Genomic DNA, 21,446 nt, shown 5'->3' with positions numbered 1-21,446 from the left:
TCTAATCTTGGTGATATGTTAGTGGAGTGTATTCACTGGTGACCATAGAAACATCATCAAAATATACGAGCTTTGTACAATTTTAGAATCATAAAACAAATAAACATGCTCATGGAAATACCATCATTAGGTGGGAACGTCTGATCCTTGCTAGATACAATTCATATAAAAACAATACCTTATTAGTTATGATGGAACATCATTATATTTTGTGGTGATTACTTTGTTGACTGGTGGGTATTACAAAGGGCCACGGGCTGTTAACAGCTGAACTTAGAGTAGGGAGCAGGCCAAATAGTCTCATGCTTATTGAAGACAAATAACACAAATTTGGGCAAGTATAAACTTTACTAATCTCACAACTAAATACAAATTTGTAGAACTTGAGAGTAAGATATTTGACCCACAGAGGTAACTGACTTCCAACATTTCACCTATAACATTGTATGCCTAAAAGAGAGGACCTGAATCCATGTTGATTTGGATTTCTACATTGCAATCTTCCACTATGAACAGAGACAACTGGGGTTCTGCCTGTTTTATTTGAGAACCCACTTGCCACACCATCTCTCTGTCAACCTGTAATTTAGAGTGAAGGGACAGATATAACCCAACATATGAAATGTTGCTTTCTTGTTGCTTTAATTCTGTTTTTGTTTTTAATTAGACTTATTCCCCTCCAAAATGTGCTTTCAAATGGTCTTCTCCATTTCTCTCCTTTTCTCCTGCCTGGGAAACTCAACATTATTCATTAACACATTGAAGGAGGGTTATGTCATCTGAAGAACAATCAATATGAACTCTTTTAGGAAACAGTAAACAATACCTTAGACTATTCCCCCAAAAGATTTGGCCATGTTATGAGTCATAATCATCATGTGCACATTGGCTTGTCTTCTGTTACAGCCTGTGGAGGAACCTACAACCAGTCCGTTGGGATCTTAAACAGTCCTTTAGAAACAAACACCAACTACCCCAACAATGCCTACTGTGTCTACAGCATCTACGTAAGAAGCGACAGATTGATTCAACTTAGGTATGTGAGACAAATTTGCCTTAAGAAAATCCCCCTCAGCTCTGTTCACAGGAAAGCTTCCTCACTGATGGAGAGCAGGAGTCCTCACAGTGGCCTCGCTGGAATCTAGAGAAAGACAAAGGGGTTCCATGTAGCAGGAAAGCCTACATAGTAGGCCTCTGATCCTCCACACAATCCAATGGGGATGGATGTTAAAACAGGGGCTTGACCAGTTAACACCGTCCTTGCAATTTCTCAACAGTTGTGATGGAATTTCATAAAATAGCTGTCAAGTTACAAGCCCTCCTTAACATCAAAGAGGATTAGGAAGGGCTAGGAATAACGGTTGCCATTTGTTCAACAGTTATTATACACAAGAAGCTTTGCTCAACACTTTCGTGTTACTGTACATTGTAACACTGTACTGATAAAACTGTCATGAGAGATATGCAAGCATGCTTGTATAAGTGTCTCAAAAGGTCACATAGCTTCCCCAAAGTAACACATATTTAAATGAAGCATGAAAATCTGGACTTACATCAAGTGGCCTTACAAACCCATGTCCTGAGTAATTCTATTGCTTTTTGTCTCTTGAAGATAAACTTTATCCCACAAAGTTAATTTTTACTTGTGAATCAAAGCCACTCTAAATTGTTGCTCTATGTGATAAATTATGTCACAAATAAGTTATCTCTCTAATTCTGCTTATTCCAAGTAAGACTTATAAAAAGAATGCAGCCTCCATTATCCAGAGGGATAATGTAAGAGACCTCTTTCTAAGATGCTTTATTTCCATCTCTTCAGTTTCACTGATCATGAAATTCTCAGCATGCGATAGGAAATCTGAACATTAGGCTAGTTGGTGCACAATGCAGAGTTGTCCATGTAGATGCTTGACAAGCTGGTACAAATGCCTGCTCATCTGTCCCCTATTTGTCACTGATAGGTTCTTTCCTGATGATTATGAACTCCAAAGTTCACTTTCAGCACTTTGTGTCCATTTGGTTCATGAAGTGTAAGGCAGGACTCATCAAATTGATTTAGCTCAAGAAGAAAGTAATTTATACGTGGGACTTTGAAGAACACTGTATGTCAATCCTGCCTGAGATTATTTGCGAAGAAAATGTGTCCTAGGGATAAAGGTCCTGCAAGTCTTAGAACAAAAGCTGACAAACTACTAGGAGGAAGAGGACGGAGAAGGAATTGGCCATCCCAGAATGGAAGTCCAGGCACAGCTTGTCTAGGCTGCTTGTGATAGTGTTTGCTTCTTACATGTATAGAATGTATAAGCTGCTGTAACAACGTGCCACGAGATAAATGACTTATATACAACAAAAATTCTCATAGTTTTAGTCTGAGGGGTTCAAGATAGGAAGTTTCAGCATCAGATGGTCATGCACTTTCTGGTTCATAGAAGAAAATACCTGCTAGCCGTACCAGACTTGTCCTTCAGCAGTGGAGGGTGCGAGGGCATTCTCAGAACTCATTCATAAGAACACCAATTCCATTCACAAAGACTGTACTCTCACAACCCAATCACCTCTGAGAGCCCTTACTTCATAACACTGTCCACCTAGAGTTAAGATTTTAACATGGGAATTTGGAGGAGAAATATCCAGATCATCACTGACAAAGACATAACATGTATATAAAACATACATACATGTTAACATTTCCAGCCTGAGCCTGGAGATGAACATTCACAGGTCTTTCTGCATTTTGGAAAGGTATTCACAGTATACATCTAGTAGCCTTTATTCTATGAGACAGATACTATTACAGGGATTGTGAAGGCGTCCATATTAGTAAAAAAAAAAAAAACAGCCTTCTACACAGGCTCAGAAAATGTACTGGACACACACAGGAAAAGGAGTTTTTCTCAGCATTTTCTGTGCTGTTTGGGGGAATTCATGGCAGATTTGAGTGCCCTTGAAAACTCAGATTGTGTCATTCTTTTTAGATTCTTTTATAAGAACAAATATGTTGTCTATACACAATAAACTCAAATATGTCAAAAATAACAATTAAAATAAATAAAAATGTCATTGGAAATGGTCTTCCTATTTTTCTGACATGATATTCTTTAAAGACAACAGTCAATGTTGAATTTTATGCAATAGATTAAGAAGTTTTTTGCCTGGATCTTCAAAAACATTCATCTGACTAGCCAAAATCCTTTAGGGAAAGACTCAGGGTTATTTTAATGCTCATGAAAAGGAAATATTTAGCTATTTGGTATTTCAGAATTATTCCATATTGTCATACTGTCCATTAAATCTGTTAGCAAAAATTATTCAGATTGCAGAACTAAGCCTGTCGTATGGGTCTAAGATAAAGCACCTATGAAGTCTTCCTTTTTGGAGTATTTAGGAATAGTTACTTAAAGCACTTGGGAGGCGGAGGCAGGCTGATTTCTGTGAGTTTAAGGCCAGCCTGGTCTACATCAAAAATCTCAGGACTTTATCTCAAAAACAAAAAACAAAACAAAAAAAAAAAAAAAAAAAAAAAAAAAAAAAAAAGAAAGAAAGAAAGAAAAGAAAAGAACTGGCAGGGCACAGGCCTGGAATAAAATACTAACTAAGGCCGTCAAAGGGGAAGCCAGGATGAATTTGTCAGGAAGGCTGCAGTGGTGGCCAGCAGCCCGAGGCACGCTGATTTAGCACTTTACTTCTCTTTGGTATGAGTAGTCTCAGTATGGCCGACAAGATGCTCGGCCAGCTGTGTGTGCTCACCCAGTGACCAGGGCAGATGGGAGCTTCACTCTTACATTTGTGTCTGTGATCCCCACTGCAACAGAAAGGCTGTATATCAAAACAAGTAGTGCCTTAGCCTCTGCTGGCATTTCTGTAGCCAGGGCAGGTCCTAGGCCACATTAGACTTCTGTGTGTGCACATCTCATTATCCCTACCCAGTGCTAGGGAGGGAGGGCAGGGTCTGTGTCGGGAGCCTCCAGTGATCAACTCAGGGATCAATATATGAATTTCTTGTTAGATTAGTCCAGTGACACAGCAGAGTTTAGTTCATTTTATGTTACCACTGCTTCTTATTTCATAAGAACCCAAATTATTCCATATTCTTGTTTTATAAAACCATAACTTAATTTTACTGAGGACAGGCTTTGTACCAGGTGCAGTAATTTGGCTGTATCACATTGTTGCACTTGGTGTTTCTATAAACTTCATGTTAAAAGATGGTAACAAGAAACTGGAAGAACCATAGTTGAGCTATATGAACCAGAATTTCTTATATTTGTCTTAGCATTCTTCACACAAATAAAGAATGAGACAGCAGTGCCAATTATCATACAACACAAGAAAAAAAGTGAAAGAGTATACTTTTAGGTGAGACTAAAAAAAACCCTAGCATGTTATTGGTGTGATAACGTAGGCCAACTTGTTAATAATCCCAGGACCTAGAGGCAGGTAATGGGAAGAAATGTTGGAAGGAGTCATGTTCCTTGAAGGTGTAGTCACTAGTAAGTTGCTCTTGTTCAAGAAGTAACACCCACCCCACCATACTTACACAAGCAACTCTAGTTAAATGCTACAAGGCACATCAAAAAAGCCATGGAAGTAGTGAGATGATTGCTGGGAACAGAAAGGGGTTCAGCAGGAGAGAGGTGGGTGAAAGAATAATGAGGAGATAAGATCAAAGTTTATTATGAATGTATGTAATTGTGAAAGAATAAAAAAAATCTTCTAAAAATTGACCTCACTTGAACCTAGGCCTCGATTGTCTTGGAATGTAGAACTATATTTTATTCATCTTTACATCCCCAGCTCCTATCACAGCTCTTAGTATATTGCAGTTACCCAACAAATATTGACTTCACGTTTGAACACATCAGCAATGTCTTGTTTATAAGATCTCTTTCCAAGTGAAGCTTGAATACTGTGTGGACAGTCTTTTGCTTTATGTGTTTTTAAATGTTATAAGAACTATAGTACAATTTAATGGGCATATAAAACAGAACATGAATAATAACCAGGTGTACTTCACAGGTTCAAGCATTTCGACGTGGTTCCCTCCAACTTATGCAACCATGACTACCTGGAAGTTTTCGATGGTCCTAGCATTGGAAATCAGTCTCTTGGAAAGTTCTGTGGTCCCACAATTCCACAAAATCTGAAGAGTACCAATAACAGCCTGACCCTGCTATTCAAGACAGATTCTTCTCAAACAGCAAGAGGTTGGGAAATATTTTTCTGGGAGACAATAGGTGAGCATTTGAGACATGAAAGTCTTTTTCTTGCTACCCCTACTCTCCTGCTTTTTTGAATTTTCCCCACCAGCTAATCCCAGCTGATTTTCATTTACACATAGAGGAAGCCCACACAGAAGCCTCATTGACTATGGTTGCTTTATTCCTAGAGTGGTAACGAGTCTTGAGAATGTATGTAATGGTTTTATGATTGTAAAAAGGAATGCTCCAAGAACCCAACCACCTAAGGAAGGAAAGAGGAACTTAGGACAAAGGTCCTGATGGGAAATGGCTGAGGCTCTAACTAGCACAAGTGGGAATAGAGGTAAAGAAAGGATCAAAATACCAAAGTTCTTTAGAAGGCCAAATACATCAGAAATGTAGCATTTGGAACTTGGTGGGACATTATGAGGGAATGCAAGTTGACAATGTGATCTTAAAGGCAACTTGTTAAATGATGTCACCTGACTCTACCTAGGTGGTACCTCAGTCTGTTCTGAGTACAGGAAGAATGCTGTATTTAGTTTGCCATATTTGAGGCTAGTAGGCTTGTCAGGTACATAGGTAGAGATATCTAAGAGATAGTTGAAAAGGCATTTGAGCTGGAGAGGGTGGTCTCCGAGTCATTGTGAGATGGCGGATGGCTGAGCGTGAGGATAAACTGAGAAGAACAGGCCAGTTTATTGCCACTGCACATGAAAGATAATTATCTGCCTAAGATGAGCATAGAAATGCCAGTCATTTAAAATAATCAGTTCTTGCCGGGCGTGGTGGCGCACGCCTTTAATCCCAGCACTCGGAGCAGAGCAGCGGATCTCTGTGAGTTCGAGGCCAGCCTGGGCTACAAGTGAGCTCCAGGAAAGGCGCAAAGCTACACAGAGAAACCCTGTCTCGAAAAACCAAAAAAAAAAATAATCAGTTCTCTTTTTGTACTAATTGCATAAGTGGCATAATTTTTATTTGACTCTGAGAAGCATTTTGATTTTTTCCTTGAATATTGATGTGATTGATGTTCTGAGATCTAACAGATCCACAAACAAATCCCATTCTCTGAGAAGATTCAGAAAGACAGGAAGACTTTGCCACAATAAATAATCAGGGCTCCTTTTTTCCAGGCTTTTCTCTTTTCCTATGGCCTAATTCACCTCCATCTCTGTGACATGAAAACAGAGAATACTTTAAACTCCATTACGTTTTCTATGTCCTGCTTTTTGAATTTATTTTTAATGATTTATTTATTTATGTGAGTGTATCCATATGCACATGTCTATATGATTATATATGCACATGCATGTGCAGATGTCCTTGGAGTCCAGAGAAGGTACTCAGAGCTGCAGTTATTGGGGTCTGCACCATGTGGGTGCTGGCCTCCAAACTCTCCCTTTTGGGTTCTTGTGACTGAGCAGCAAGAAATCCTGACTACAGAGCCCTCTCTCCAGCCCCATTAGCACCTTCCTGGAGAGAGTTATCAGACGGACACTGATGATTTGAAGCTCCCCATCAAGGGCAGGCGTTGTGACAGTTGTATCAGAAAGGCACTTTGCCACTTACCCTTTTCAGCTGTCATGGCAATAACCTGAAAGCAAGTCTCCCAGGACACAGAATGTGGCCTTGCTAGAATGGTATGGGGGAAGCGGTATGTAAAACGCTGCAGGCTATTTGAAAAGAAACCCCCACTTTCCTTTGGACACTAATTTTGCATGAAGGATCGCATGTATTGGGCTGCATTGTGCTTCCTGTAGAAAATGTTACCACTTTCCCATAGGTGTAAATGCCATTGTCCACTTGAAGACCTTCAAGAAATAATTTAACTATTAACTGTACTTTTCAGTGGGAACTCGAGTATTGTAATTTTTAATTGGGTCTTACAAAGCTTTTTAGCTCACACAACTGGGTGTACTGGCCAGTCTAAATAACTTACAGCTTTCTTTGTTGTTCTGTGTGGAGAGGAGAAGGAGTCACAAATGCCATCGCAGTTCTAGGGTTTCTAGAATCTTTTCCTTACAGACTTAATGAAAAATGAGAAGTGAAAGGTCAGCCTTGGCTAATCGCATACACCTTTCTCTTTCACCTCATCCATTTAGACACCCCATCTTTTCCATAAGGAGACAGCTACTCTGTGGACCAGACTGGCTGCTCATTTCCAAGGCTATCAATCTGCCTGAACAACACCTTCCCTGGGTAAACACTGTAGTCCTTGACATTTCTGTTTAGTTTGATCTCAACTGGATTCCCTAAGTACAGCTTCTGCAGCTTTGCTGTTGATTATACAGTTGATGATAATTTATGCACATCCACTTTAATTTTTCAAACTTAAGTAAAATCAGCTTCTGTACTTACGAGACAGTGCAGCATCTCCCTGTGCATCTGCTACATTTGTCCTTCTCATTGATGGAGAGAATCTGGGGGAACTATCCATAGTTAATTAGTAAATAAATGATGAAGTTGAGTCTCCTTTCTTTTGTGGAATTATTGCTCAAGTGTAGGGATAGGTGAAAGCAAAGCCAATACCAGGGCCTGGCACCTAACCATGACATAAAATTTTCTCAGATTTCCCATGAGTGTCAACACAACATGGGTGCCTGGCCTGAAAGAAGGGAAGTCAGAGAAATGATTGTACCGAGCTTTCCAGGATCCAGGAAATGAAATGATCTAGGAAGGTGAGCATTTTCCTGGACCAAGTGCTCACCCTTTATCAGACCACCAATGGCCTGAGATCTCACTGTTTCTGTGGGTTTGGATGATGTGTGTCAGCATTACAGGACAGAACTGACATTAAAAGCACTCTGCTTTTCAATAATTTCTGATAGCTTTAGTTTTAGCCTCTCCTTTGCCAGAACGGCTCCATTCGGCTGTGGCCAACTTGCACTTGTTATGAATGAAACACTTCATCTTTGAACACATGTTTTTACAGCTCTTGCCTCCATTCCTTACTATACTGACCTCATGCCCAAGTGTTTTGCTGAGTCTTTCATGATGTTATGAGTCTTTCATGACTACTCATTATGTTATACACAGATCTTCTAGACACAGAGCTAGGTGTGTACTTTCAGTACCATTGTACTTTCGTTTTCTTTTTTCTTTTTTAGTAGTTTGTGTGTATGTGTGTGTGGTATGCACGAATGATGTATATCCACATGTGTGTGCATATGGAGGCCCAAGAGATGAGGCTGGACTCTGCTTCAGTCATTCTTTACCTTACACATCCAGACAAGGTCTCTCAATTGACCCATAGCTTACCAGTGTAGCTAGTGTAGATAGCCAGCTTCTTCTAGAATCTGTCTCCACTTCCCAAGAGCTGTGGTTACAGGTGAGTCACCTTGTCAGGCCAGCTTCTATATACAACATTAGGTTCCAAGCTCTAGGCCTCAAGCTTGTGTAGCAAGCACTTTATCTACTCGGCTATCTCCCTAGCTCTCATCCACCCCTCCCCTCAAATAATTCATTGTGTACCACTTCAGCACAATTCTAGTATACAACACTAAACCTGGCCCAATACGTTTTTGGGCATTGGAATCAATGACTAGCCCAAGAGACAATTAGGAGTCCCTGCAATCCAAGGAGACAAATCCCTGTCCCTGGAGAAAAAAGCTGCATCAGGGACCTCAGTGGCCAGAAGCACATCGTTAAGCTCCCTGCCTCCTGCTGATCACAGCAAATATGTCAAAGATGGAGGCCACTATCCGTCTTCCTTCACCTGGCTTGTTAGTCATGTGGAGAAGAGTTGGCAGCATTCAGGGCAAAGTCGGTGGGGGGTGGGGATGCTGTGAGGAGAAAGCATGAATACAAAAACACATGTCTGTCAAGGACAGAATGAATCACAAGGCAACAAAGGCAGGAGTGTGGCCAAAGGGGAAGAGCTGTGTGCCAGGATTCAGGTACTCAGGATGCAGGTGACTCATCATCCCACTGCCTGTGTTGGAGCTTTAGAAAAAAATCCCTCATCTCTCTATGCTCAATTTTTTTATCTACTGAAGAAGATCAGCTTGAAATATTACCACTTTCTATCCTTTAAGAATCTATTAAAGGTAAAGAAGATTAGTTCCTGGAACATACCATAGCTGTCCTAAAGTATATTTTATAACTTAAGTCAACTCAGAAGTTAAATTCTAATTACATCCTAAGGTTTTGTAGAGGCCTCAGACATAAATAAATGTTACTCCATCAATAGTGACTGTGAGAATGAACTGAAGAATAGATGGGTAAATTATGCCTACTTTGAAATTACATTTATATGTGCCTGATATATTATAACTATATTTAATTTATTTTCAAAATTGATTCACAATTCATAGAGTTAAGCTATTTTACAGGGAAGAGAGTAGAATCCCTTTCATCCAGTTCTGGAGATACTGGATCTGATTCAAAATTGGGTCACATGATCTCGGTCTCTGGACCTGCTATCATACTCTTGGAAAACATCTCTCAAATGTGCTAAAAGTGCAGACAATGAGAAGGGTGGAAAGAAGGTGAGGGGATAAAAAATGGTTGACTTCTAAAAGGAGGATATAAAAGACAGCGATTACAGAGAGCCTGGGGTCACAGAAATGAAAACCATGGTCTCAGCAAATGGAGGAGACTCTCCATTTGAGGCTCTCATGCCCACTTGAGAATTCCACTTCTAGTTATATTTAGCCTTCCCAGTTGTGGTATCAAGTTTGAACTCTGAGAGGCACTCTGAAATTGTGTAGCCTGGCAATAAAAGAATGCACTTTCAAACATTCACTGACATTAAAAATATGTGTGTATGTGTCTCTAGGCGCCTCTGAGCAGCTGGCGACAGGCTGCCAACTGTCCTGACTCCTAGAAGCACAGTACAGTCAGATAGCTGGGTTATCAGTTCAATAATTTGATAAATCACTACTCATATAACTTTCAGGGAAGCAATGGTAGGGTATGACTTGAAAGCAACCAGGGGATGCTATTCGTCTGGTTTCTTAATGTCATTTGCTTCCTTTTATGAAGCTTGAGAATGAGATGAGCTGACATTGTAAACCCATTTAAAGGAAACTAGACTAAGCTCGTTCCTGCCCCTTGCAAGCCTGCTTGCTTTCACTGTTGATTAGCTGTCCCCAGAGGATAAAGCTAAACACAAGGTTATCTGCAGCTTATTCTTCAGGGACTCACTGATAAGAGTATTTGCTTAGCTTAGAATGTGTGAATGGGATAAAAAAACCAGCTAGCGCATAGTACATCAAAACCACACAGAATCATGTAGGAGACAGGAGTTAAGTTTTAGATCAAGCAAGGAAAAGGTTTTAATAAACATATTCCAGTATCCCCCACAATCAAGTACCTACCCTCCTCCCTGCCCCCTGAATGGCTAGGTTTTCCCCAAGTCTGGAAGGATAGGGTTGTCTGTCCTTGAGACAATAAGCCAGATGGCTTTTTAGAGACCAAACTATGTGGTCAGATTAATGGTCAGATAAGGTAACATAGTGAAAAGCATTTAGAGAGAAAGATCTGGGAAGCAGTGATTCTGCACGATGGAAGCCACACCCTCTGCAAAATGCAACTCAGCTTTGTCTCCAATAACTGGATGTCTGGGTTAAGTTATTGTAACCATAAATTTCCTATAATCATCCTTATGCTCACTGGATTGGCATTGATATTGTATTCTCAGGTACATAAAAGCAAAATACAGTCGACAATAAAATTTAAACAGACTTTAGTTATCAATGAGTCATTCAGAAATATTAAAAAGTATTATGGGACTATGTATCCCTTTGTTCTAACTTGCTAGCAAGTTCACTTTGTATGGTACTTTATAGTCTGTTATGACAGTGACTGCCCATCACTAAGCTTCTCCTCCAAGCTCCCTTACCTAGACTGATTCATTTAATCCTCATGACTACCTTATGAGGCAGGACTTAGTGTATTTTACAAAGGAGGAAATGAGAACTATTTATTAAAGATTAAGTAATTTGTTTGTGGCCAAAGCCAAGCATTGAATTAGACTTGACCATCTTCCAACCCAAACTTTCCTAATTGGCCTGTGTTGCCTCTGGGGCAACTTATAGAAATACTAGGCTAAGGAGAGGTCCTGGGAATATTTCCTAAAAGAAGAGTTAGTTTTCCTCTCCCTTTGTGTTAGCACTCCTTCTTTCCATGTTCATCTTCTCACTTGGTTCTGTTTTTAAATCATAGGATGCCAGTCCTGAATAGTACACTTGTGATTTACTATTACTTTTATTTATATATGGCATATATATATATATATGGCATATATATGCATATATATATATGGCATATTTATATATGGCATATTTATAACAAATGGTATATAACCTCTACATATTTCCAATAATAGTGATATGTTGTATAAAATGTTATAATATGTAATATTGAAATACATATGACTTATTTAACATTTATATAAATAACAAAATTATACTTTAAACATAATTTACTACATAATTGTAAATATAGCAAGTATATGTATTTTGTAGATATGAATATATGCTGTAAAAGTCACCTTTTTGGTGTTGATAGAAAAATGTCACATTTGCCCTGTTGGCTTTGCATGGCATAAAAGTGAAGCCCTCGCATGGTTAAGTACAGACATAGGGAGTATATTTATATTACAATAAAGATAATAAATCTGTATGACAAAAACTAGTAGCTTCAAACTATGGACTTCAATTTAGTGACATTTCTTACCTAGGGTTCTGAAAAAAAATGAAGGGATTTAGATATTTTATTCTGACGGCGCAACCCTGATTGGTACACTTGTCAGGTACTCAAGTTTAAAAATGTAGGAAGAAGTCACAAGGGAATTAAGTGACTTGTCAAGGACACAGCAAGTTTTGACAGGAGGGGAATTGATCTCTGTCACCATTAAACAGTATGACACCAGGATAGTAAAAGTTAAAAAAAAATGAGCTTATATATTTAGTATGAGATAACACATTAATGAAAATAAAAAAAAATATTTCCTTCTTTAAATTGTTATTATAAAACTCTTGATTGTTGGCTCTGATTTTATAAATTTCACCTCTTATATATCATCTATTTTATGACATCCAAGTACTACGTGACTATTAACGTAGCATTTTTTTAAACAAAATGTTTTCCTTTATAAACTTCTGCTTATATAATTGTGAATATTTAGTAAAATCATATTACCTTTAAATAGAGAGTATGCTCATTAATATGTCCTGAATTCTACAAATGAATGAATGCATTCTACCTACTGACATACTACCCCAATACTCAGAGATTCAAGTCCCTTAAGTAATAGACCTGACATCATTTGTTGTTGCAAAAGGAGCATTTTCTTACTATGAGACAACCTGTTGGAATGACTTATATAGTCATTATTTCGTATCTTTTGGTGAAATTTTTACCGCTGTTCTGCTGAAATATGCAGTCAAATATGGCATGAAAACTAGAAAAGTTGGCTTTGAAAGAAGACTTAGAATCAAGGATAAACAGTCATTTTGCTAATATATATATATATGTATGTATATATATACATGTGCATATACACATTTTTATAATCATGCAACACTTTATAAATCAAAAATAAATTTAATTATGAAAATTCCCTTTATAGCCCTATGCTAGAAGGCAAAGATCCATCTAACAGCTATTTGTACTCAATGTATTCCTTCATTGTTTTTTCAATATTCTTTAGCTACTTATTATGCAGGCAGTGATTTGAAGGATGCACTGGTGAGTTTAACAAGTCCTATGCTTAATAAACTCATAGTTAGAAGTCAACAGCTCCTTGTAAATTCAGTATGATATCGTGAAAATGGCAGTCCTGAATAGTATGTATGCTTTGGAGTGTCAGAGCCAGTTTATAATTCTAACAAGTTTGGCCTTGGACAATGTGCTTAGCTACTGTCTTGGTTTTCTAATCTATAAAATGGGCACACTCATCATTAATACTTTATAGGGTTGTAGTGTTGATTAAGCTAGAAAATTCTCCATACTCATTTGAGAAGCCAGGAATTCCCAGCTCTTACTGGTTTATCTTAGGAGGTTAAAAAAGGCACTCACTGAGATCCATACACTCGATAAAGAACAATCATGCCTAAAGTCACTGTATCCTCCTGGGAGATTAACTCATATCATTATGCAATAACTTTTGAAAACATCTTAATCATAATTTCCATTTTTTCTGATTTAGAATAATTATGCATGGCTTTCTTCTGGACCCAAAAGGCATTTGGTTAAAAACTCTACTTATACTTGTGCGCATATATGTCCATGGCATATTTGTTGACCCTTTACTTCCAGCCTTTTTCTGTGCTGAAGAATGTATTTGATGTTTGGCTTTTTCTTCCCATTGGGGAATTTAACAATTAATATATTTATGGGCAACAAAATGACTGGTGTTGTCAGATTTCACTCAGTCTTTGTGCTCTTAGCTGTTTTCCCTGCCTCCTCGTGTGTTCCCACAACCATCCTTCCTTGCCTATAAACTTTTGATTGCATTTTATTTTTCACTTATTGTGTGTGCATGTGTTTGGGAATGGAGTGCATGGTGCATAGAACATTAGAGGAGAACTTTGCAGGAGTCAACCAGTGTATAGGTCCTGAGCATTGAACCCCAGGCTTCAGGCTTGGTGGCAGGTGCTTTTGAGCCTCTAGCTCCTTTTCTTTGCTTCTTAAAAAAAATTAATCATTTTTATCACTCTTCTTTTATGTTATTACACACATGTTATTTATTTTAGCTCTCACCATACAGATTACATTACTCATCAGCTGCTTTACTTTTCTTTAAACCGGTATGGCACTGCAGACCAAAGACCAGCTCATACAAATATATCTGGATGTGTAGAGTGAAAAGGAATAACAACAGATGGCTTCGTTTTCCCCACCAAGTCCCCTTTTTATATGGGTCTAAGTCTACAGCAGAATCAGCAAGCTCCAGACTCAGTGAGAGGCTCTATCTCAAAATACAATATGGAGAACGATTGCAAAATATACTGGACATTAGACTCTGGTCTCCACAAGCATGAACACACACACACACACACACACACACACTTTTTAAAGGTTTGCTAATGGCTATAAGTTGTGCAGATATTCTTTATCAAATTGAGAAATTTCCCTTCTAATCCTAGTTTTCTGAGAGGTTTTGTTTTTGTTTTCTTTTTAATCATGAAGCTGTGTTGTAGTCTATGAAACCCTTTTAGAGAAAGAAGCACAGCAGGGCCATCAAAAACCACGTGGAATTCTCCAGTGAGTTCACAACCCTGGATCAGTTGGTTGTGCGGCTGTGAAAGTCACAGCGAGCTTTACTCCAAACTCGGATTGTGAAGCTCAGGGCCTGCGTGGTTGAAGAGAAACCACCATGGCATGCTCTGTCTTGCTAGAGCACTGATTCTTAGATGCATTTGTGTCATGCTTCCAGCACTCTTGGGCTATCACCTCCAGCCACAGCTGGTGCTGGAAAGCAGGACTGTGCTGAAGTCAGGGTGATCATTATCTGAAGTGCAGCTGACCACTAACCTCTAGAGCAGCAAGAGTCCAGAAACAGAGAGATACCATCCCAAAGACCTCATTAAAGTGTCAGTCACAAAAATGGCAGTCCTCGAAATAACTTCTTAATAAAGTCGTCTCCCTCCACTGCAGCCTCTAAGATGTTTCTCCGAGATACGGCAGCTATTTCTTCTCTTTTCAGACTGATGCTGCCTTGTGCTGCACTCTGAAGTTTAGTCATTCAGGATTCAGTTACTGAGTTAATTAAGTAGATCTGGCTGGGATCGCTCTGCTGAATGTGGGTTTATATCTCCAGTAGGGTTACCCCCGCCCCTCCCCGCCAGCCCCTGCACATTTTCTTTCTCTGCGGAAATAGCTCTCTTGAGCTAAATGTTTCCAACGTACAGAAGACTGCTATAGTGACATTTGTTCTTGGGTCCAGGATGTGTCATCCGAGTGTCTCTGACAGTCTGACTGCTAAAGCAGGTGCCGGTGGCTAAGCACTTTCTAAATGGTAGAAGAATGTGTGGTAATGGAAAAGATGATGGATTTGTGATGTCGAAGCAGAACATGTTACGATGTCTTTACCAGAAGAAAAGGAACTTCAAAATACCAATACAGAAAATACAGATATTTTAGTATATGGGACTCTTCCATACTCACAATCCTATTATATCTTGTTACTATAGATATTTGGGCACAGCAATGTGGCCATAGAACTTTTTGACATTGTATCCTCATTTTGTTTTGTTTATTGTTTTTTATTTTTATTCAGAAATTTTTTATTCATTTTGCCTACCAACCACAGATTCCCCCTCTCTTCCCTCCTCCCTCCCCTCCAGACTTCTCCCATCATTCCCTCCTTTAACAAGGTATGGCCTCCCCTGGGGAGTCAGCAGAGCCTGATGCCTTCAGTAGAGGCAGGTCCAAGCCCCTCCCCCTGCATCAAGGCTGTGCAAGGTGTCCCACCATAGGTAGTGGGCTCCAAAAAGCCCGCTCATGCACTAGGGATGGATTCTGATCCTACTGCCAGGGGGCCCCTTAAGCAGATCAAGCTACACAACTGTCTAACCTATGCAGAAGGCCTAGCCCAGTTCCGTGGAGGCTCCACAGCTGTTGGTCTCAAGTTCATGAGTTCCCCTGAACTGGCTTACCCCAGTAATCAGATCAGTGAATATCCTGTCATCATAGAGCCTTCATTCAGTAACTGATGGAAGCAGATGCAGAGATCCACAGCCAAGCACCAGGCCAAGCTCCAGGAGTTCAGTCGAAGAGAGGAAGAGAGATTCTATGAGCAAGGGGCATCACGATCATGATTGGAAAACCTACAAAGGCATCCTCATTTTGTTAAGACTGCTGTTTACATCCCCCAAAGATATGCACACTTGTGTTCCCATCTACCTTAGGAGGTCTGAAGTGTGGAGAAGCTGCACTATGTTTAAATACTAAAATGGGGCATTCTCTGTAATTATCATTTCCAGAACACTGTAAACTTCTATTCACTCATATAATATCATTTTTCCTATAGTTACTTGGCTACTTTGGCCAGGGTTATCTAACTGATAATATTGATTAATATTAAGTAATGTTAGTTTTCCATCTTATTTGTTCTCTGTATTTTATAAATTGGGTAAATTGGGTTCTCTGTAATAGTTTGATAACTCAGACAAGATCTCTCTCTCTCTCTCTCTCTCTCTCTGTGTGTGTGTGTGTGTGTGTGTGTGTGTGTGTGTGTCTGTCTGTCTGTCTGTCTGTGTCTGTGTGTTTGCTATTACTACAGTGATACTGTGTAGCCAGTCAGATGTCAGTTGCTTATAACTGAAGCATTTTTTTTAATCATTTATGGGAGTGCAGATATTGCTTGCCCGTCTCCATTCGAGGCCTATCTACCTTATGGCATCACTTTTATTAGTGGTATTGCTGCTACTGAGTAGTAAGTGTGCATAATGCCATTCACTTTGAGTGAGAAGAGTCATCTGATCGTTTTCCCCTTATTAACTTGTTAGCAATAACTAACATGCAAATAGTGACAAAATCTATAGGTTAACTTTTTAAAGTAGCATTTCATTTTTGAAGCTGATATATTAATGGTGTAATGTATATTAAGTTCCAACTCTTCACTGCCTCTTGCCAATCCAGATGTATACTGCAGCAACCATCTCTCTGCTGGCATCACCTCCTCTAGTGAACTTCTCCTCCTTATATGTAAGAGGCTACTACCAGATGTAATTCCAGATAAAATGATACTACTATTTTTCTGATCAAAAAGCCTTTCAAGGAGCTGTAGATGCCTTAAAAGTTTAACAATTACTACTTGTCCAGAGGATTCAAGCTCATTCACAACACCCACGAAGGGCAGTTCACAAAGCCAAGAAATCTAACTATGCACTCTTTTGGTCTTGACAGGCTCTCATACATGTGTAACATTTGCTCACACATACAATAAATAAGAATAAAAATAAATCTTACCAGAAAAGGCTTTCAAGTGGATTCCCAGCAACCATAGGATAAAATCAAAAGCTTTTCATGACCTAGTCTTGAGCCTTGGTATGATCCTTTATTTGCCTCATGGTTTTCAGAACAAATGTGCCTTCCTATGCATACTGTTCATTTAACATTGGATGGTGAGCTTCATTCAGCCTGAACTAGATGATCTCAGTCCTATTCTTACATGTTCTTATTCTATGCATCCTTAAGGCCTGAGTTTAATATTGTACTGGAGCATTCTATATCCTCACAGTAACTAGTTGATGACTTCTTACAAGATTAAAATTTATCCTTTCCCTTTTAGGACATCTATCATTCTCTTCACAGTATCATTGCTATTTATGTTATTACTTCTAATGGCCTTCAATCCTAAGTTACCTCCTTGAATACTAAGGAAATATTAAAATAAACATACATTTTCCATTTCATTAATAATGTAATTGTTCCTCCCTGCTATGCAAGCCAATTAGCTTAATTGGGTTCCTTATGTAACAGTCCATGACAGACTAAAAGCTGTTCAAGCTCCAGTTCTTTCTGTCTCTTGCAGTCATGTTTTATGAGCTGACCCACCAGCAGCACACAGTGTGGCTATATGCAGTACTTACGTTTTACATTCATTTTGACCTGTATTCTAGATGTGGCCATATTAGAGATCAGGCCTTTGGAAGCTTTTCAATTCCAGGGAATACCTGGCTGTGCAAACACTCTAGTTTTACCTGAGTCAGAAGCTGTGGACAGGGCAGCCTGGCCTGCCACGGGCTGTGAGGTGCTGAAAGCCCCTCCGTACACCCTCTGTAACTTGTGGTTGGAGCTGAGGAGAGAGATCATCTTAATGCCCCCTAATATGGAAGGTGATCTTTTCATTGGAAGTAGAGAAATAACTGGAATGAAACAAATGGAAAGCCAACAACAGAGGAAATTGACTGCGTTTGTGTCTTATGCAAGTTGTAGAACATTAATTTGAACACTAATTTAATGTTATTTTTACTGTGACTACTTTGAGCTTAATTCAACCTAACTCTTTCTTTAGAAATCATGAGTAAGCTTTTCTTCATTGTATGTTCTTCCTCTGTCATTTCTGATAAACCTAGGCTGTGGAGTAGACAGAACCTAAATCCAGGGGATTTTGTTTCTACTTTTTCCCACAGTAGGCATGGGGGCATCATTAGAGTACTCTGTATTTTTTAATTTGGTTATGTATCACTAATTGTTGAATTTCAATGTAGACAGTTTTTCTCTAATGAAGTTCTTTCATTCTTCAGTCTCATGACTTAATTCTGGAAAAGTAAAAAATACAGAGAATGTAGTTTAACGTAAACTAGACTACAGAGCTAATTGCCTCCTCACAGCCTCTTTCTGTGAGACTATTTAAATGAAAACCTGGTTGGGAGGTAATTTTCTTAGAGGTATTGGGTAAATCTTCATAAATTCAATTTCCAGTTTTGGCAGTGTTCACAAAAGTAGAACATAAAAGTCAGACGTGCACATTTTCCACCAGCTTTATTATGCAAAATACTCAATTTTCACAAAATCGAGTATTTCAAGGTTGAAAAAAACTCAAATAAATCACATGAATAGTTTCAAAGAGGCACATGCCTGCACTTCAATATGATTACTTGCTCTCAGGTATCTATACATGCTGAAATGGAGGCGACTCCAGTGGGCAATGGGAATAAAAAGAAAGCAAGTGTCTCAGTTAGGTTTTCTATTGCTGTGAAAAGCACCCATGATCACGTCAATTTTTACAAAGGAAAAACATTTAACTGGGTGACTTACATTTTCAGAGGCTTAGTCCATTATCATCATGGTGGGACATGGTGATGTTCAGGCAGACATGGTGCTGAATGTCCTATATCTTGACTTGCAGGCAACAGGAAGTGGTCTGTTTCACTGGGCCTGGCTTGAGCATATATGAGGCCTCAAAGCCCGCCTCCACAGTGAAACACTTCCTCCAACAAGACCACACCTCCTAATAGTGCTACTCCCTTTGGGGAGGCATTTTCTTTCAAATGACCACAATAAGCAAGGAACCAAGATAATTTGAGGAACCCATGAACATGCCTGCCAGGGTTTGGAAACCTTTTGATAGTGTTCACGGATATGTGGTAGAGAATGCAACCTCCCTATTGCTGCCTGGGAGCCCAGCCTCCCTTTGAGTAGCACAGGGCTTCAAAGGGAAATCCACAGTGTTGGTGTGTACTAGACTTTTCTATCTGAGGGGGTTAGGGAAAAAGACACACACTCCCTTGATGTTTTCCTTCTTTATTCTCTATTCTTCTCTGTTTGTCTTCTGTATACCTTTTTTTCTATAGCTTATATACACCAACAAAGTTTTTCAGGCAATATAGGAATTACAAAGTGGTTACATTCCGTTTTTCAAGTGAATGATTATAATGAATACAGGTAAAAACATGTTTTTCATCTCCCTTACATGATTAAAAACAAAGTCACTCCAATAACCCACATACATTACATCTAAGTAACTTGTTACAGATTAACAGAACACGAGCAAGCAGAAAGTGTTTTTTCTTAGCCAACTCTTTTGTTGGCAGACTGCATATTACAGTTACAAAGAAAGAATCAATCACTCTATCATTTATCTTGAAAGGTAATCTTAAAAGGAATCTTAAAGGAATCATAAACCTAAACTTTTATACATAAAAACCATCAGTCACTTGTACTTTGAATCTTTAGTGTACTTACCCATTCATCAATAGTTTCTTATATCAAGAGATTGAAGGCGGGAATGGGTACAAGGAATTAATCACCTTTGATTATAAACCAAACCTAGCAAGGAAAGTACATCAGCTAGCAGCAATTGGGCTGCTTTGTATTTTTGACCCTAATCTAATGAGTCTATAACTCAGCTATGTGTCCTTGTGAACTTTAGATTGTTTTCTGGGGTTTTTCATTTTAAAGCTATTATCAAAGCATCTTATCTAACCTGAAGTTATATCAAAGCTTTGTTTCAGCTAATAATGCACACCAAAACCTGTGACTGGGCCTTTCAGCATCAAGATTAAAGGAATTTGAGCCGGTCTGGCTCCTGGACTCAATTGTTTTTCTTAATCATTAACCTGAGCTGTGATCTAATGGGCTCCTTAAATGAAACTCACAGGCCCTAGCTCTGTAACATTTCCTTGTGTTTTATTCATCAAAAATCTGTGTAAGCTAACATTATTATTATTATTATTATTATTATCAATTAGACAGTATAATTTAGGGGGGAATCGTCTTCATAATAATCCATAGGTAAAAATGCCCAGAAGAATGGGATGTTTCCAGGAGATAAACAAACTATATTACAGGCAGTGAAGATCTCCCCACAGCCGTTCACGCCATGTCAGATGCCAGAGGAAGACAGCAGAAGCAAACATGTAAAGGTCTCAGGGCCTTGACTATGGAAGATTCACCCATCAGGGAGTTGCCTCCTGGTGGGCTGACACATTGCACTTCAGTTGCTACCTGCTGTTTCTCTGATATGGCCATCAGCACCTCCCCTTTTCAAAAACCTTCCACGTGAAAGTTAAGATCATTTTGTTCATCTGCACGGTGATGTGTCTTTGTTTTAACAGGACCACAGCAAGGATGTGGGGGATACCTGACAGATGACAACAGTACCTTTGTCTCTCCTGATTCTGACTCAAATGGAAATTATGACAAAGGTCTAAACTGCATATGGTACATTATTGCCCCTGAAAACAAACTCGTTAATCTCACCTTCAGTAAGTTTTCTCTGGAGGCAGCAACACAGCAAGGAACCTGCAACTATGATTATGTGCAGGTAAGACTGCTGCACTGGAAAAGCCGACTCTAAAATAGTGTGTTCCAGCTTATTATCTAGACGTCTTCAAAATGGGACCACTGTTGCTCACAGTGGCTTCAGTACATATTACAGATGCTGGTTTCCTGTTCAAGTTCATGTTTGATAATCATGCCTCAAACTTCAAGTGACTTCTAACATTCACTTCAGGATTCAGTTCTGTCTTGTTCAGTGCCTTGTTAGGAAGTGATCTATGGGAAGACTGGGCGTATGGAGTGAGATACTCAAAGGAATTTGACAATTCCTAATATAAATGACATCTGAAGTGCAAAAGAAAATGACCCTTTAATTGGTCTAAAGCTTCCTAAGGAGTTCAAAGAATCACACTTCCTTAGACAGCGTGCAACTAGACAGCCATGCTCCCATTCAGCTCTAGGGACAGTACCCAGGGATGCAGGGGGAGCACAGAAGACAACGGGAAGGAAACAGATGAGTGAGAAAGGCTGATTCAGCCAGCAGCAGTGCGATGCACTGACCTCAAGGGAAGA

General features: G+C 39.2%; 1 protein-coding gene across 1 annotated transcript in view; it reads left to right on the top strand.

The window, feature by feature from the left end:
- Window positions 1-21,446, top strand: part of Cubn (cubilin) — a 225,265-nt gene that overhangs the window by 187,599 nt on the left and 16,220 nt on the right. Inside the window, 3 exon segments of the mRNA XM_028870517.2 lie at window positions 907-1,036; window positions 5,017-5,234; window positions 20,711-20,919. Of these exon segments, the coding sequence (XP_028726350.1) occupies window positions 907-1,036; window positions 5,017-5,234; window positions 20,711-20,919 (557 nt within the window).

Source organism: Peromyscus leucopus, chromosome 5, assembly GCF_004664715.2.
Source record: "Peromyscus leucopus breed LL Stock chromosome 5, UCI_PerLeu_2.1, whole genome shotgun sequence".
NCBI classification, from domain to species: Eukaryota; Metazoa; Chordata; class Mammalia; order Rodentia; family Cricetidae; genus Peromyscus; species Peromyscus leucopus.
This window is presented reverse-complemented; position numbering and strand designations above follow the sequence as displayed.